Here is an 18,124-nt window from a genome sequence, read left to right on the forward strand (position 1 = left end):
AAGAAATTTAAATTAAGTGAGATTAGCTAAGTTTATTGTTTTCTTTTATTATTATTGTTTGTTGATTATTGTTTTTTTAATTTGAAGTTTAATTATTTTTGTTATTGTTAAATTGCAATAATAAGAAGTATAGAATTTATAAAAGAAATTTAAATTAAGTAAATATAGCACAATAATCTTGATTCTGAAAATTATTTCTAATCACTTTTAAAAAAATGCACCAGCCGGGAATCGAACCCGGGTCTGTACCGTGGCAGGGTACTATTCTACCACTAGACCACTGGTGCCACATATATATTTTAAACCCAATATATTTACTTGTTCTTAGTTTTCTAGTATAGGTCGGAAGAGTGCTTTTCAAATCTATTTAACTTTATACTCAACTTAATATACATGTGTACGAACAAAACTATTTAATTTTTAATATTTGTAGATAGCTTAGTGGTTACTTTATTTGTCAACCCTTATTCCAATTCAATTGAAATATTACACTCTTCTTCACTTAAGTTTAGCCTCATCCTCAATTTTATCTCCTAATTTATGGGTAAGTTTTGTAAAAAAAATTTCGTATTAGTTCATTTGTATTATTTATACTTGTGTTTTATTAATTCTTTAAATAATTTGTGGATTTTAAGTAAACTTGTTATGATATTGTTGTTATATGTTACTATGTTTTTTATTTATTCTCGTTACAATATTATGTTATTGTAGATTTAATTCTAAATCTAAATGGATATTTTTTTAATAAAATTATTATTTATCGATTGAAATTACTCTCCAACACTTAACTAAAAAAAAAGCAAATTTTCAAAAAAATAAAATTAAAAAATGTAAATAAATGAGCAAGTTAACGAATTAAAGGAAAATAATAGACTTACTTATGATTGAGTCATAATAATATATTTGTAAGATATTTAACATTGGACTTCAATTTCAAGTTCGAGTTTTCATATTTAAACTATAATCGACTTTCTCTCGAGTCATAGGAAAATTCATATATTTTCATCGTAATATCTACACGTTATATAATTAGATATGAATATTTATAATTGTTCTAGAAATATTATTAGATATATAAATGGTTTATAACCTTTTTTAAAAAAATGTAAGGGTAGAATGGAAAATTTAAGGGAATGGTTTGAGATTAATTTAATTTGGTAGGAGAAATCATAAATGCAATTAATATAAGAAAGCTATTGTGGAAATAAGATAAGATTAGATGTCATATAATAAAAAAATGATAGATAATGCATTGTTTGATCCTATCTCTTTGATTGACTATTTAACTAATATAAAATATAATCAAAAGCAAAACTTTTTTTTTCATCTTTTGTGAATTATATTTTTATTTTAAGGGGAGTTGGAAACCTAATAGATGATATCAAAATTGTTTATTAATTGAGCCTCTAAATTTTAATTAATTAAATGAGGAGATAATTAAGATTTGTTTATTTGGTATTGAGATTTTGATAAATAACTAAAGAAGCAAATTCTAACATTTAGATAATATCATTTTAGTTTAGTTAGATTTTAACTAATTTATTGAGGTAGTTAAATAATAACAATAACATTTTTACACGAGTATAGTTTCTAACATTGCGACTAAATTCCTATAATTAAGAGTATAGATAAGGACTATAATTAAACAAACTTTAAAATATAGAGACCAAAACAGTATCTTAACAAAAATTAATGATGTACTATACTGTATTGTTAATGGTTAGATGGAAAATGGTATTATTATTATTATTCAATATTTCTTTCATAACTTGCTAATGTAATGACTCGTGAATTAGTATAAGTTTATGTTGATTTCTGTTCAGTCCTTATTTATACTGTGATAATATTTTCGTCAACCATTGTTAGTTGATCTTAATTAGATCATTTGATTTGTTACCAAAATAATAGTTTAAGAAAAGAAGCATTAGACTCTTGCCAATCACTCTATAAAAAGGAATATGATGGATGAGTCACGAGACCATGTGAGATGCAATCTATAAAGTTGTTAGAACGTTGAAACACGAACAAATCATAGGTAATGAATTAAGTCATGGTGGAACAAAAATCTTAACTATTTGGAGCGTGGGGTTACACTAATTATGGAGAAATGATCATCAAACAAAAAAAATTCTCCATTCTTAAATCTAAAATTATTTCGGCTTAAAATCGTTTTTTACTCTGAATTTCTAAATATTTATTAATTCTTCTATTTTTAAAATTTTCATATAATTAATTAATTATATAGAAAGAGGAAAGAAAAAGAAAAAGAGGAAATCCACTTTAAATGGCTTAAAAAAGGAATGACCAGAAATCCAGGGGCCCTACGTGAATACGTGGCCAGGGTCCCATGCTTCAAGTTTATCCACAAATGTAAGTCTCCAAATCTATGCTTCCCTTTCTATGACCCACTTGACAAAAGATATATATATATATATATATATATTGGTCGATATTTTACGGACATGGATAGAAATTTATTAGTATTTATCGAGGTTTATAATATCATTAGTAAAATTTAATTTTTTTAAATATTTTAAACAATTTTAATAGAAGAAATTATTTTAAAAATATATTATTTGATAAAATATTTTCATTTGTAAAAAATAAAATATAATGAATCTTTGTTGAGTGGTTTTGGTGTATGAAATGTAAATATTTTGTCATTTTTTTTGTATTTGTGAAAAAAAGTTATTATGTACATGTTTCTTATACAATTTTGATAGGTACACACTTAATTTTTATTTAATTTTAATAAAAGAATTTTAGAAATATTAATTCAATATTCCAAAATTAAATTTTAGTAAAAATGGTTAAATAATAATGATTACGTTTTCAAATTTTATATTGATAAGGTATGATGAACTAAAATAAGACAATTGAAAAACTATATTGATTTAAGTAAACAGAATTGAAACTATAGGAAACAAAATTATTATTATTTTCCAATAATGGTTTGTTGGATATTTATAAATTATGCAAAAAAAAAAGAAAATGAAAAGATTTTTTTAAAGCAAAATTCAGGGATTTTCTTTAAAAAAAAATAATCGAATTTGGATTTCCTGATTTATTTTCTTTCTTTAATCTAAATAAGAGATTTATGGATTTTTTTTTCTCTTTTTTAATAATGGATAATTTAATTAAGATAATATCATTACGCAATATAAGAAAAATCATTAAAAAAAAAAAGCAGATATTTTTAAAAATAAAAAAATAAATTAAAAGATGTATAAGTATTGCAAAATTTTGGATTATATTGTTATAGTCATTAATCACTTTTATCTAGTGTTATCTAGTGATTATCAGTAATAAAGTTAAAATTTTTGTTATAGATGGTAAATATTTTGTAAAATTTGCTATTTTTTAAAATTTTCATTGAAAAAGTAACAAAATCAAATATATATTTATATTCATACAATTTAAACATAAATTTAAAATGGAATTTTAACTTAAAATTAAAAAACATTTGTATAGAAATTAAGAGTAATTATATATATATATATATAAAACTTCAACCGTTTTCATCAAAAACTAAAGTTTAGGGTTTAAAGTTTAGAAAACCGTCAAGTTGTGAGCGTTTTTTATAATTTAAGTTTTTTTGGATTTATTTTTAAAAACATTAGTATGAAGTAGAATACCGAATAAGAAATTCATAGATAGAATTGATGTTTATAAGTTTAATTTTTAAAAATAGAAGCAAAGCTACTTGATCACCAAACGAGCGAGATCTTAATGCTTCAAAAAGACGTGATCAGTTAATTGATATATATATATATATATAAAAAGAAAGATTTAAATATTTTATGAGGAGGAAAAGGGTTTGAGGAAAGAGTCCTCTCTTCCTATCAACAAACTAAGCAACAACTCGACAATGTTGATAAACTTGAATAATGTGGATCCTACGTGTCATTCTTTCTTTTTTAAATCATATGATTCTTTTTTTCTTTTAAATTTTGAAAAACATTTTGAAAGTCAAAACTCTAAGGCTCCATTTTTTTTTTGTTGGATTACTATTTTCATTTTTATTTTGAGTTTGAAATTGGTGATGAAAAAAAATAGAGATTTCAAAAATAAAAAAGTAGAAGTAAAATCAATATAAGAATATCGAAAAGTTATATAAGTTATCGTTCAACTAAAGAGAGTATTTGAGTCAATTGAAATATTTGATATTCATTTATTTTTCTTATGATAATGTGATATTTAGTTTTTATTCAACAAGCTTGATTTCCCCTAAATTTAAAATAATAATAATAATAGTAATTTATCACGATTGTATCAATTTAAATTTCAAACTAATCAATTTAAACTTTAAACTTTTATAAGTATATCAATTTAAACTTCGAACTATAACAGTGGTATAAATTTAAACTTTTGTTTTATTTAAATAAAAATAAAAATGTTATTTTAATTTTTAACCAATAAAAAGGGGAAAGGAAACATCAGGTTGAGAAGTTATATTCAAAGATGATGGACAGAGTCTTATTCTCCGTCGACGGAATCTCCGACCAATTCTGGCCCTCGCAGGACCCGCCCGAGGAATCATCGAAACTGAACCGGAGCGCATCCGAGTGGTCTTTTCGGAGGTTTCTTCAAGAAGCTGCCTCCGTATCGGATTCCTCCGTTTCTCCGCCTCCTGCTTCACCTTCAAACGCCGTAGAAATCAAGGAATCTGGAGAGAGATTGAAGCAGAGTAAGGAGAAACAGAGTAATCGGAATAATGGTGGAATTCAGAAAGAAAGGAAGAAAAGTAGCGGCGGAGATTCGGAGGAGTATCGCGCGTTTCTGAAAAGTAAACTGAATCTGGCGTGTGCGGCGGTGGCTATGTGTAGAGTAAGATTTTTCTAGTTACTCTCTCTCTCTCTCTTTCTCTTTTGTTTGATCTGTTCTAAAAGATCGATGAAGATCAAGCACTGTTTCTTTTTCTTTTTGGTGGTGGGTTGTCCAACCCCACCGGCCACCACACATAATCCATCGACAAACCTCATCTTTTTTCTTACTTCCTCTCCAACCATTTTTCCACTTACAAGTCGCCATTGACGTCTTGGGTAACCACCATTGTAAGCAACTAACCCATAATCATTCAACTACTTTCGATGGAGATCAGACCCATAGGTAGCGATGAATTTGAATGACCACCTTGGGAAGCCAAACTCTAGCAATTTACTTTCGATAGACGAGTTCGACGATCAATGTATACATTCATAACAAACTATAATCTTGCAATTTAACATAAGATACCATTTTCAAAATAAATAATACCCCTTTAATGATCTACTTTTGTTTTGTTTTGTCTTTTCTAATACATATTTTACTTATATATTTCACATATTTTATATACCTCAAGTAGTAGGTTACATGCACACAATGCTTAAATTTATGTGTAAAATTCAAATTGACACTTGGATGAAGTATTGGAATTTTGGAAACAGATGTGTGTAATTAAATAATTCACACCAAAAACTAAAAATATAATAAAAATTTTAGATTTTAATGGATAGACACCAATGTCTATATGGACGTTGGTTGGATATGAAAATTTGTTATATTTGATCAAATTTATCATTTTTAACCCTTATAAAAAAACCTAACAAGATAATATACTTATTTAAAATACCAAAAATTGCATTAAATCTTATTTATTTAATATATTTGTTTTATGTTTTTCAAAACTTGACCACATGGAATAAAAATTGAAAAACAAATAAGCCAAAATAATTATGAAATTGAGTATTTAATTTATTTTTTTTGATAGGTTGTTTGATAACTTTTTTATTTTTTATTTAGTTTTTGAAAATTAGGTTATGGACATCATTTCCACCTTCTAATTTTTCTTAAAAAAATCTATTTTCTACCCATGTTTTTAAAAAACTAACCAAAGTTTTGAAATTAAAAGAATGTTTTTGAAATTCTGGTAAGAATTCAACTCCATTACATACAAAAAAATTTGTAAAATATTATAAGCAAATAAACTTTAACTTTAGAAACAAAAAATCAAATAGTTATCAAACTTACTCTAAACTCGTACCTTCTACTATTACACTTTTATTGGAATATCCTCGTTTAGTTGTTGCTTGGTATTGATGCTTCATTCAAGTGACGAGTTTAGATTACAACTAAATTGTGTTTATACATACATAATGGTTACAAAGTAGCTTTATTTTATTTAACATATGATAGAAAGATCAAACTTCTAATCGTACAAACATTACATTAGTTCAACTAATGATCGTTCTTACGGATTCATGTCACAACAGGGATCTTTTAGGAAGAGTCGAGATTCTTGTGCAAGTTCCACTCTAGCTCAAAATATGTCACACTTGCCATCCCAATCCCCTTCAAAAGGTTTGCCCTACTCCATCGTATACTGATATCAAATTTTACTTATATTAATGTCGATAGATTTCAAAAATAGAAAATATTGACAAACTATTTATACTCCAAACAGTAAAACTAACAAAAGACAAAAATTCATTATACTTGGTTTTTTTGGAAAGTATAAATATTTTGTCAAAGATTCTATTTTTTACCATCTTCCTTTCGAAAAAAAATTATAAAAACAAAAATTTCAAAAAATAAATAGTTATTTTTATGATTTTTAAACAAAATTGAAATGTATATTATTCATTATATTATATTTACACTAATGGTATTTCATTGCTTATATTTTTATGTTTTGTGGTTTTTTTCTACAACATAATCAAAATATCGACTCACCTCATGTCAATATTGAACCCACAAAACTATGAAAGTATCAATTGAAATATCAACATGTCGACTGAAATTCAATATTTTGTTGCTACCTACTTTTTTTCAATAATATGTAAGTTAAAGGATCAAATCCTATACTTCAATATTGATGGTACAAGTTCATGTAAGTATATATTTTAACCTATGACATAGTTAGAAAAGATAAAAACTCCTTAACCTCTAAATTATTACTTATGCCAACAAGTTGAAGACATGGACATGCTATTTTGATAATATTTATTTCAACAAGACATTATTTTGAGAAACAACAGATCATGAATAAATGATAGAAAAAACATGACATATTAGAAGTTGAATATAACAATATAAAAATGAAATCTAGTTTAAGAACATTTAAATCTACTTTTTGAAGATTTCACTAACTTATTACCTAGAAATTTAATATCAATTATTAGTCCAACACTTATAAGAAGAACAATAATCTCCAATAATAGGTGGCTGAAAAAAGTTATATTTATTTTCAGTTCAGGAGGTTAAAATAAATTATGAAGGTCACAAGATAATGACATTAATGAACCTTTAGGGATTTGTTGCTCACCTTGTGTACAAAAGAGGGATGGAATTCAAGTCAGCTCAGCAAACATATCATCCTCCAGAGAGCAAACTGATGAAGAAGATGATGTTGAAGGAGAAAATGATATGAATGAGCAAATGGATCCTGCATCCGCGAAACGTATTAGAAGGTAGCATTTCTAGCATTTCGATTTAATTATAAAATTTTACGTTGATGCCTATTAGACACATGTTAACTGTATAGTGACAAATTAGCACACTTGTCCAATGGACTTTGATAATGCTATCAGTGAGGACTAGATAAGAACATAATTCAAAATTCAGAGATTTAAGACTAGTTATACATAATAGTTGTGGTTGTGTGGACTAAAGAAACTTTGAGAAAAAATTTGTTATGTAGACACTAACATAGTTGTTTTCATCAGAATGCTTTCTAATAGAGAATCAGCTAGACGCTCAAGAAAAAGAAAGCAAGCACATTTGACAGAGCTCGAGACACAGGTGATCATATAACTTATCTTTGTCTCAGAATGTATATAATATTATTGTTATCAACCAGTGATAAGCCAACACGATCCATATTATTTATAGGTTGCTGAATTAAGACATGAAAATTCAACACTACTGAAGCGTTTCAGTGATATAAGCCAAAAGTACAATGAAGCAGCGGTTAATAACAGAGTTCTGAAAGCTGACCTTGAAACTTTGAGAGCTAAGGTAAGTCGATGGCTGATTTTGATTTGAGGGAGTTGAGACAGCAATATAAAACTAAAGCTTGATCTTCGTTTGTTCTAACTTCTCTCTTGATATGACATTGCCAATGATTCCATTTTCAGGTACAAATGGCTGAAGAAACCGTAAAGCGAATCACTGGTACAAAATCTATGTTCCATGCCATGTCGGAAGTATCCTCAATTAGCATCCAATCATTTGAGGGAAGCCCTTCAGAGATATCAACAGATGCACATAACAGTCATATTGCAGACATTTCTTCTGCAAATATTCAGAAGAATTCTCTGGAAATGGCAACCGTACCGAGGAACAAGATGGCAAGAACAGCTTCCTTGCGGCGAGTGGCAAGCTTGGAGCATCTTCAGAAGCGCATCCGAGGGAGTTCAAGCATCTGTCATCCATCAGGAAAGGGTGATCAGCAGTAACAGTTGTGATCTTGTTGATGTATGAAAGATATCCTGTAATATTCTTTAAACGAACAGCTTTCCAATTTTAAATGAAACTTACTTTTAAGAATGAGGTGACATTTCGAGAATAGTGTGTTACCTTTTTTATTTAAGTGCTTTGGCACAGTGTTTTCTCCAAAAATACTTCCAAATGTTAGAATTTTTTAAGTTGCTTTTTGACAACATAAAATAAACTGAGCTCCTTTTAGAGTGTAAAGTGTTTTAAATTGAATTAAATATTTTCCACAGTTTCCTCTAAAAATACTTTCAAATGATATGTTCAATAGCATTTTTAGTCTTTCAAGTTCCATGTCTGGGTCAAAAAGCTTGATCTCTCGAAAATCGGGTGTTGGCAAAAGGTGCTGGTGTCCCTACCAAAAAGTGGTGGAGAGTTATACATTTCTGTATTCTTTTTTTAAAAGGAAACAAGCTTCTTTATTACTAATAAACTCAATGTACAAGAGATCTATATAATGAGAATAATAGGGAAGTCAAGAAATGGAGGGAGAGAGAGGATAAGTAGGGGCACCTGGACATTCGGTATTTGAAACTCATGAACCCATTAGACATAAAATTGAAAGTTTAATTTTCTATTTGACAATTTTATATTTAATAGATTCACCCATGTTAAAAAAAATGTTGATGATGTTAGGAACCTATTAGACACAAAATTGAAAATTTAGAGACCTATTTGACATTTTCTAAGTTCTATGGACCTATGAGACACAAATATGAAAGTAAGACTGAGCTTGCAATTTAGGTTTTCTTTTTCTAATTATACTTTTATTTTCTTTGTATAGGTTTCTTAAAAACAACAAGCAAACAGGTTTTTGAAAAAAGCATTTGTTATGCTTTTGAAAGTTTGGCTATGATGTTTTCTTTAAGAGATAGATAGAAGGAAATTAGAAACAAAGAAAAATAGTCATAAAAAATTTAGAAAAAGAAAACAAAAATGCTATTCCACATATCATAAACAACTCTCTACCGTCCACATTAAAAGTTTTATAAATTGAAACTAATTGTACAATACCTATAATAAAGCCTCCACCAAGCCTTGAGAACCCGTAGTTTGTAGTGAACTACACCCAGCTTTGTTTTCAATCCCTTTGATCTTCATTTCATCTCTCAAAGCCTCCACATCGTCCCACCTTTCGACAGAAGCATAAACATTTGACAAAGCTACAAAGTCCTCACTTCCAACACACCATTCGTCATCAAAACTCTCCCCTCCCTGTCTCTCAACAAGCAACTTACCCACTCTCTCTCCCATTTCAACATCACCATGGAGCATACAAGAACTCAGCAAACTCCTCCATAAAACACCATCAGGTTCCATTGGCATTTCGAGTATCAATTTGTATGCCTCTCTCAAGTGCCCAGAGCGCCCAAGAAGGTCAACAATGCAGCCATAATGCTGCATTTGAGGCACAACACCAAACTTCCTCTCCATGACACGAAACAAATGGAGCCCCTCTTCAATAAGCCCTCCATGACAGCAAGCAGAAAGCAAACTCGTGAAAGTTACTGCGTTTGGCTTTACACCATGAGCTCCCATTGCATCCAATAGCTCCAATGCTTCTTTACCCCTTCCATGAACAGCCAGTCCTGTCGCCATGGATGTCCATGTCAAAACGTTCTTCTGCTTCATCTGCTTAAAAACTGACGAGGCACTGTTAAGAAGCCCACATTTTGAGTACATATTAACCAAGCCAGTGCCAATAAACACATCTTTTTCAGGGGAATCAACTGTCTTCTTGATATAAGCATGAACACAAGAACCGGTTTCAAGCATACCTAGTTGAGATGCAGCTGAAAGAATGCAAACCATTGTAGTATCCGTTGGTTTCACCTCAAAATTCGTTGATTCAACCAACATCCCCCGAAACAATTCCAACGCATCTCGGGCATATTTCTGAGAAACCTTACCACCTTGTGAGCAGTACCCTGCAATCATCGCATTCCAAGTAACACTATTTCTCAAAGACATTTCATCAAACAACTTCCGCGCACTACCCACATCTTTATTAATGGAATAAAAATGTATCATAGTAGTCTGCACCCAAATGTTCGAAACAATCCCACGTTTAAGAATATGAGTATGAATTTGCCTACCAATCATTAACGTAGAAACAGATGGGGCTCGCGCGCAAGCTCCAAGCACGAAAATGAAAGTGAAATCGTCAAATTCGAAGTGGGAGGTGGAGACCCAAGTGGCGAAAATGGAGATGGAATGATGAGGTGGAGCGCATCTTATGAGAGTGTTGAAGAGGAAGAGATTTGGAGAGTATTGGTGGTGCCGGAAGATCAAATGGGCGTGGGCGATGGATTCTGAGGAAGATTTCTTGCATAAATGGGTGATTAGCTTGGCGTAAGGGGAGGGAGATTTGAAGCCATTGGTTATCAATTGGGCATGAATTTGTAGAAGTTGAAGGGAAGAAATTCTTACGTTACTTAGGTGGTGGATGCAGCTCAGTCTTGGGGCCAGGTGCATTTGCGAGGTTGCATTCGTATCCAATCTTTGTGCCACATTTATACCGTCATAGTATCCAATCTTTGATTGCTTAAGTAAGCTTCTAATTCTATGTTAGTTTAATCCCAATTTGTCTTTAAGTACTTTGAAGAACCTCTATATTTTATTCATATTTTTATCTAACATTTTCATAATATTAAAAGCCCGATCTTTTTTTGTCAACGTGAATGCACACTACTCTTGATTTTACGATAATTTTTCTGGTGGTAGTATGAAAAGATTTTTCATATCACCTTCATTAGTTCCTTGCCAAAAAAATAACATTTAAGAATTACATGAGATCAACACAATAAATGAATAGTGAATGACACGAATATGCGTCATGGATGATTTTGGATCAAGAAGATAAATTTAATCAATAGGAACGAAAGAAACAAGATAAAGGTCCCAAGGAGCTAAGGCGAAAAAATTGGATGTTAAAGTTCCCCTCGACTTTAGAAGTTGAGATCTACCTCAATTTCTTCCCCTCAACAGCTTAACTCAGTCATTGGACTTAAATAAATGAACCTTTTGTAGAATATTTGAATTCTATTTTATGTTATCATGTTCTTCAAAATACAAATACGTGTTTGATAGACTATCCAAATTTTAATTTTAAAATTTGTTTTCAAATTATGTCATTCATAGATTCTAAAACTTTTTTACATTTCTATTTTATATAAAAGTTTACATTCTAGAAAGCAAAATTATATTCAATTTATATAAAACATTTTGAAATACAATATATCTTATAAAATCAATTCATTTTTTTAAACTGTACTATAAATTATATAATAGTATAAAATAATGATTATATAAATTTTTACGTCAAATTACAAATTTTCTATACTTTAAACTTTAAACTAATAAAATTTAGTCTTTAGCTATAAAAAATAACAAATTTCACATAATATTTACAAAGATATAGTAAAAATTTTAGATTGCATTGTAGATCCAAGTTGTTTCCTTTGGATTGAATTGAAAGTTGGAAATGGCAAATATCAAAACATAGATGAAGATGATTATTGTAATTTATACAAACCCCACGTGAAAAAGATTGATACATAAAAATTCAAAACCCCCAAAATAAAATTAATCAAAATGAGATGAGAAGAAGCATTCCCTAAACCGATAAAGATTCTCAAATTCCCAATCAAAGATTTTTCCCCTCAACGACGAAGGCGACCATGGTGATTTCATCTCCAACTTTATCCTTTACTTCTTCCATTCCGAAGCTTCCTCCATCTCTTTCACCTTCATTTTCCTCTTCTAAATCCGCCTTCTTCGCCAACAATGCCACCACCAGTTTCTTCACCTACGGTGACCATAACCATTCTTCGCTACTGCGTTTGACCAGCTTCAGAACCACCACTAAAACAACTCATAAGGGTTTCACTTGTAATGCTTTGTTTGGTCTTGGCGTGCCTGAACTTGTTGTAATCGCTGGTGTTGCAGCTTTGGTTTTTGGGCCTAAGAAGTTGCCTGAAGTTGGGAAGAGTATTGGGAAAACAGTCAAGAGCTTCCAACAGGTATGTTTGTGGTTTTAGTTGAATGGGTCAGATTGGATGCCCTGGAATTGTTTAATTGTCTGGGATTTGAAATGGGGATCCGGGGAAATTAAGTTTTTTTTTTCCTTTTTGAATTTAAATTGTGTGCGCGATGTTTGAATTTCATTTGGCTTTTCCGCTAATACAGAAAAGTAATTGATAATTGTTGTTTTGGGTTTATTTTGACTAACTAGTTAGAAAAAATAACCCTTCTTTTCATGGCTACATGAGCAGCAACAATCTTGAATTAGTTGAATTGTCGATTTATTAGCTTTGTCCAAAGTATTATTGCAAGTATTCCCTAAAATTGAACTGTCTATGAATTTATTTTTGTGGCTGGGCGACTGTGTTAGAGAATGGACGTTATTAAAGTTCAAATTTTAGTATTTTACGTCATCCTGATAGGTAAAATCTTCCAGCTTTGTGAGTTCTGTTCTTTGTCCTTGATTCTTTGTGGTAGTTTTCTTCAACTAATGCAATCTGAAAGTACTTTTGTTACTTGAAATTTTGCGATGTTTTGGATGTTTTGCTTTTGGATCATGAATAATCCGATCTATGTCCTCACTCATGTTAGACTAAATGGTATATGTAATGTAATACTTACAGGATCCTTACTGGATATCTTTCTGTTGAATTTTGCTTATGTTTTTACGAATGCTTTTCAATTCATTTATTCTTAGTAGGTGTTGTTTTTAATGGATGTGAAATCCTGTTTCCTTTTCCTTTGTCTTTAAACTACGCGGGAGTCTTTTGCTGATATTTTCAGAGTGGAAAATGGGATATGCATTCTCCAATTAAGAAATGTCAACAAAAACTCTTAATCTTGAGAAAATTCCTTTTCTACCTTCTCCTTTTCTTTAGTACTGCAAATGGTAGTAGAGATCTTCATGGGGCGGGTCCCATCCCTGTCCCCAGGGAATAGATGCTTTGGATGAATGTCAAAAAGTCATGATCATAGTCCCTGCGTCTTCTCATTGATGTCGTTCGAGGGCTTCTCCCTCCAAACATAGAACTGTAAAGTCGAGCTTATTCTTCTCCGACAGCTTATTCACGACAAAATATCTCTCTATGAGAGATATTTGATTTGAATAAACTTTCGATCCATCTTTTTCTATACTGAATTCTGGAAGCTGAAATAAAAAATTTGATAAACTGAATCAGCAATGTGTATAATTCAAACAAACTAATTGAGTTTGTTCAAGCAGTCCCTTAAATCTTCGCAATACACTAGGCCTGGTAGTATGGGTGGTACTTACCACATGAACATTGACGTTCTTTGATTTTGTTATTGTTATGGTCTGATTTCCCATCGTATTCAATACAATTTAAAATCTTTGTTAATTTCCATTTTCTTTGATGAGAAATCAAGCTGGATGGAAATATGAAAAGAATACTGAAAAAGAAAAAAGAAAAGTACATAAAAAAGACAACCCAACTAACAAAAGAGGAGCATCAAATTCAAAGTATATAGAATGGGCTTAAGCCCGACTAAAGGTTATTGTGAATTTCATTAATTCATCTATGTTTAGGAGTGACAAACTTTTTTATCTTTCTAATTGAACAATGTTAGGGGCCTTGGGGCTGACCTCTCAATCGAATGTATACATCTAAACTAGTTGATAAGTTGGCGACGACACTTTTCTCATAGAAAAAAATACCTTCTAGTAATATTATCATGTTTGGGAGCATGTAAAAATGTTCTTAGAAAAAAGCGAAGCACCTTAAAGTAGGTTGTTATAGAGTGCTTTTAGTCTAAACGGGTGAATACAAAGTACTTTTAAGAATGTAGAACAAAACATTTAACTGACTTATTTTAAACAACTTTAAAGTAATGTAGCTAAAAGTACTTTAAAAGCACTCTGAAACATAACTTGAGAGTCTAAGACTGTCACATTTGTTAGTTTTGAGTTAGAGAAAGTTATTGTCGAATGAGGATACAGTAACCTTCAGTTCATACTTCATAGTTCGTTATAGATAAGTAATTAATGTAAGGGTCTATTTCTAAGAATCAACAACTCCCTCAATTATACACCCTTAAAACAGCTACCTAGTATTTTGTTGATGAAGCATGCTTTCAGTCTTCTTTCATCAATAGAGTCGAGTATGAGGAAAACTTCAATTGTTCAATTTGTTAAGGAATCAGCAAAGCGACGCTTCATTAATTAGCTGCTTTTCAACTATGGTAGTTGGAGGAATAATGTTGCTAATATTATTGCAGGCAGCCAAGGAGTTCGAGTCCGAGCTGAAGAAAGAACCTGAGCCAACTGAAGAGACTTCAGTAGAAAAGCCTACATCAACGGAAGCAGAGGAGAGACAAGATTTGAAGGTATCAAACCAAAAAGAGACTGTATGAAGCGGTAGGTAGTCCATCATTTCCACATCTACATTTATCATTGTGTTTTATGTATTATGAGAATCAGTTACTGGAATCTGAAGATCACTTAATGAAGAAAATTAGTTTTCCAGTGCTGGACTCTGATGGATACCATAATCCACTCTAATTATATCAAAAAGGAAATATAAGCTATAACCTCAACTAGGCCGATCTGAGAGGGCAACTTCTCTCCCTACCAACAACATAATATCTGAGCTTTCCTTCACAACATCCTTTTTTCCCTTCATTTTTCTCTTTTTCACCACCGATGCAAATTTCATTTTCATTAATACTGCACGTTCTGATATATTACATAGGATACCATCAACAGAGAATTTGTATGCTTGTTGAATACTTGAATTCAAAACTCTTGCTCCCTGCTTATTAGCTTTTAGAATTTTCATGCCAAGTTTGAATTCTGCTATAACAGATAGAATATATATAAAGTTCTGAGCTATCCATTTTTTGGATGGTGGAGATGATTTGGTTATTGATTTGAATTCCTGACTTGGTTGGAGATTTGGAAAATACCAATTTCATTTCAAAGTTGAAAGCTGTGAGGCAAATTTGTTTTGATTTAAACTGTTACCTGATTTTATGGGCTTATGATAATAGGTCCATTGATTCATGATTGTGACAGATCCTTCTTTTATGCTTTCAGTTTTATAATGATGAACTTTTCTTAACCTCCAACTACAAGTACTCATTTAAAATTACTTTTGGTTGGGCAAAGAATTTGGTCCAAAGTTTGTTGATGATTATGGTCTTCCTAGGTGGCCCACTAGTTTGAACCATCCCTATGTGTAGCTTGGCATAAATATCCTTGCACTCTTCTTTAAAGTCTTTCATTTCATATAATAAAAACAATGGGTGAGTTGGGAAATAGTAAATTAGATTAAACTGAATTTTCACTAAGTTATTGTAATATGCTCATGTAGATTTTTTTTTCTTTCTTTTAATTGATTTGATCTTCTGACCTTAGAAGGTAGATGTGTTAATTACGGATGAGGTATGTTCATTATAACTCGAAAGAGTATTTGGACTATACAACATTATTTGTTATCATACCAAAACTATATTTCCATTGAGTTTGTGACCACCACAGTAATTGATTTGCATCTTGCTTGTTTTGAACGTAGAGTCGATTTGTAGCGGTTATAGTATGTAGTACTAATAATATATTGATTGTTGTTGAGTTATGCTCATTTTGATTCTAGACGGTAATTGGATTACATAACATTATTTGTTATAAGACAAACTATTTTCTATCGAGTTGGTGACCACCGCGGTAATTAACTTCATCTTGCTCGATTTGACCATGGAGTCGATCCATGGTGGCTATAGTATACAATACTAATAATACATATGAATATGATATAGAGAATCGATAAGGATTGTTATTTTCCTTGAACATTTCTATATATTCAGGATTATCAACGGATAAAAGATCTTTCACGATTTTTTTTCTTCAAGATTCCTCGTAAAGGTCTCTCAATTAATCTTTTCTTTAGAAAAGACATGGTGAGTAATGCTATTTTTTCAAAAAAGAAAATAATTCAATCTTACTATTTTGTTTTTTGTTTTTGTTTCTAAAATTAAACTTATTGACACCGAACTCGCCTTTAAATTTCTTCTTTTGTTATCTACCTTCTACCAGTAGTTTAAAAACAAAACCAAATTTAAAAACTACAAAAATTAGTTTTTTATAGTTTGTTTTTATTTTTGAAATTTGGTTAAGAATTCAACTTTTGTACTAAAAAAGTATGCAAATTATTGTAAAAAATTAGGAGGATATATACTTAATCTTCAACAATAGAAAAACAAAAGATGAAATTATTATCAAACGGAGCCTTGATGATTAGAGTTCATGAATATATGGAATGAAATGAGATAAAATTAAAATTTGAGTTCGGTGTCTGATTTCTGAAATTTTAAAATGACCTTTTATTTTCTAAAATTTGAAACATAATTATAAATTATCGTTCACAATGCGAATGAGTGTCATATGTATATAGAATTAGGACAAATAACGTGGCACTCTCCTTTGCTCCTCTCGTCTTCCCCTCTATGGTTGTTATTCATTAGTTGTTCACCATTGCTTCAATCGTCGTTGTCCAAAGCTTGTCAATTGTTGCACGAGTTGATGGCTAGAGAAAAGTAGTCCTTGTGAAAGAATAGACTTGCCTTGGCCAAGGTCGAAGGCCAAACCGAAAATTTGGTTCATTTTTCCAATAGAAATGGTAGGTTGTATTCGATCCATTTGGTAATGTTTTCCGTTCCTTTTCTTTATTTGCTCTTTTTAATGAAGTTTTTCTTTTTGGAAAAAAAAAAGTGACAACTTTATACATACACTCAAGATAAACCAACAAAATTCATACCTCGTTCGACAACTATTTGGTTTCTAACTTTACTTTTTGAAAATTAAACATAAAAAAAACCCCATTCCACCTTTAAATTTCTCCTAATGTTTCCAAAAACCAACTTGCTTTGAAAACTAAAAACAAAACTTTTTTAAACATAAAAAATTAGTTAAAAATTCAACTTGTTTACTTAATACAGATCAAAACGATAGTAAGAAATTCAGATAAAATAGACTTACTTTTTAAAAACCAACCCGTTATCGATTATGTTTTTAGAAATTTTCTATTTGATCCTCGAAATATCTTATACTAAAGTTGACCTTTTATGAAAAGAAATAAAAGGTACCATCAAAGAGCACTCCAACCATACATTACTCATATGATTTGGTTAGGAAATTTCACAATTAAAATAAGAATGAAAAGAAGAATTTGAGAGAGATTTTTATCATTTTTTCTAATAACAAAACTTTAATTTTGATATATTTTTAAACCCACCAAGTTGATACATTATCATCTAAGCTTTCATGAACCATTAAGCATTCAACTTTATAGAAAAAGACAATAAGCTCTTAATTTTTTTTCCAATATCTTACAAGAAGAAGGGATGTTGATGATGAATGAAAAGTACTATTCCTTCTACCTTTCTTCATAAATAAGTGGATATAATTTAATGTAGAAAACTTTTTAAAAAACAATTCATCTTTTTTCCTTTTATGTTTAAATATTTATTCCGTATCGATGGATTTAAAATATTTGTTTTGCTTCATATACATTCAGTTTCGATTCAATTATGGTCATTGTACTTTCAAAATATTCATCACAGTTTTCGTACTTTCAATTTTGATTAATTTTGATCAGGATTCCTTCAAAATGAAGTA

At 30.2% G+C, this 18,124-nt stretch overlaps 3 protein-coding genes and 1 non-coding gene across 5 annotated transcripts; 2 read left to right on the forward strand and 2 right to left on the reverse strand.

The window, feature by feature from the left end:
* Nucleotides 1-216: 216 nt before the first annotated feature.
* Nucleotides 217-287, reverse strand: TRNAG-GCC. The gene has a single exon. It is a non-coding gene; the product is annotated as a tRNA-Gly (tRNA).
* Nucleotides 288-4,431: 4,144 nt separating this feature from the next.
* Nucleotides 4,432-8,564, forward strand: LOC101216137 (light-inducible protein CPRF2). The gene is made up of 6 exons (XM_004135604.3): nucleotides 4,432-4,827; nucleotides 6,252-6,339; nucleotides 7,289-7,448; nucleotides 7,704-7,779; nucleotides 7,870-7,995; nucleotides 8,115-8,564. The coding sequence occupies exons 1-6, from the start codon at nucleotides 4,462-4,464 to the stop codon at nucleotides 8,433-8,435; spliced, it is 1,137 nt and encodes a 378-aa protein (XP_004135652.1). The 5' UTR covers nucleotides 4,432-4,461; the 3' UTR covers nucleotides 8,436-8,564.
* On the reverse strand, nucleotides 6,038-11,021 carry LOC101216380 (pentatricopeptide repeat-containing protein At3g18970). 2 transcript variants are annotated; one of them, XR_004219437.1, is made up of 4 exons: nucleotides 9,487-11,021; nucleotides 7,975-8,401; nucleotides 7,304-7,423; nucleotides 6,038-6,361 (listed from the first exon to the last, which is right to left on the reverse strand). XR_004219437.1 is itself a non-coding variant. In XM_011661633.2 (2 exons), exon 1 carries the CDS (start codon nucleotides 10,945-10,947, stop codon nucleotides 9,487-9,489), a length of 1,461 nt encoding a protein of 486 aa, XP_011659935.1. In that variant the 5' UTR covers nucleotides 10,948-11,021; the 3' UTR covers nucleotides 8,699-8,827. The 2 variants fall into 2 exon arrangements, 1 of the variants encoding a protein (XP_011659935.1); XM_011661633.2 differs by lacking the exons at nucleotides 6,038-6,361; nucleotides 7,304-7,423; nucleotides 7,975-8,401 and adding an exon at nucleotides 8,699-8,827.
* Nucleotides 11,022-12,040: 1,019 nt separating this feature from the next.
* Nucleotides 12,041-15,115, forward strand: LOC101216624 (sec-independent protein translocase protein TATA, chloroplastic). Its single transcript, XM_004135606.3, has 2 exons — nucleotides 12,041-12,494; nucleotides 14,731-15,115. The coding sequence occupies exons 1-2, from the start codon at nucleotides 12,153-12,155 to the stop codon at nucleotides 14,863-14,865; spliced, it is 477 nt and encodes a 158-aa protein (XP_004135654.1). The 5' UTR covers nucleotides 12,041-12,152; the 3' UTR covers nucleotides 14,866-15,115.
* The last annotated feature ends 3,009 nt before the right edge of the window (nucleotides 15,116-18,124 follow it).

Source organism: Cucumis sativus, chromosome 1 (assembly GCF_000004075.3).
Source record: "Cucumis sativus cultivar 9930 chromosome 1, Cucumber_9930_V3, whole genome shotgun sequence".
NCBI classification, from domain to species: Eukaryota; Viridiplantae; Streptophyta; class Magnoliopsida; order Cucurbitales; family Cucurbitaceae; genus Cucumis; species Cucumis sativus.

Excerpts from the sequence above, each read along its gene's own strand:
- LOC101216137 (XM_004135604.3), top strand. The coding sequence starts at position 4,462 with ATGATGGACAGAGTCTTATTCTCCGTCGACGGAATCTCCGACCAATTC. Across the intron at positions 7,780-7,869 it reads TGACAGAGCTCGAGACACAG|GTTGCTGAATTAAGACATGA; the intron begins GTGATCATATAA and ends TATTATTTATAG. Across the intron at positions 7,996-8,114 it reads TTGAAACTTTGAGAGCTAAG|GTACAAATGGCTGAAGAAAC; the intron begins GTAAGTCGATGG and ends TTCCATTTTCAG.
- LOC101216380 (XM_011661633.2), bottom strand. The coding sequence starts at position 10,947 with ATGCACCTGGCCCCAAGACTGAGCTGCATCCACCACCTAAGTAACGTA.
- LOC101216624 (XM_004135606.3), top strand. The coding sequence starts at position 12,153 with ATGGTGATTTCATCTCCAACTTTATCCTTTACTTCTTCCATTCCGAAG. Across the intron at positions 12,495-14,730 it reads CAGTCAAGAGCTTCCAACAG|GCAGCCAAGGAGTTCGAGTC; the intron begins GTATGTTTGTGG and ends ATATTATTGCAG.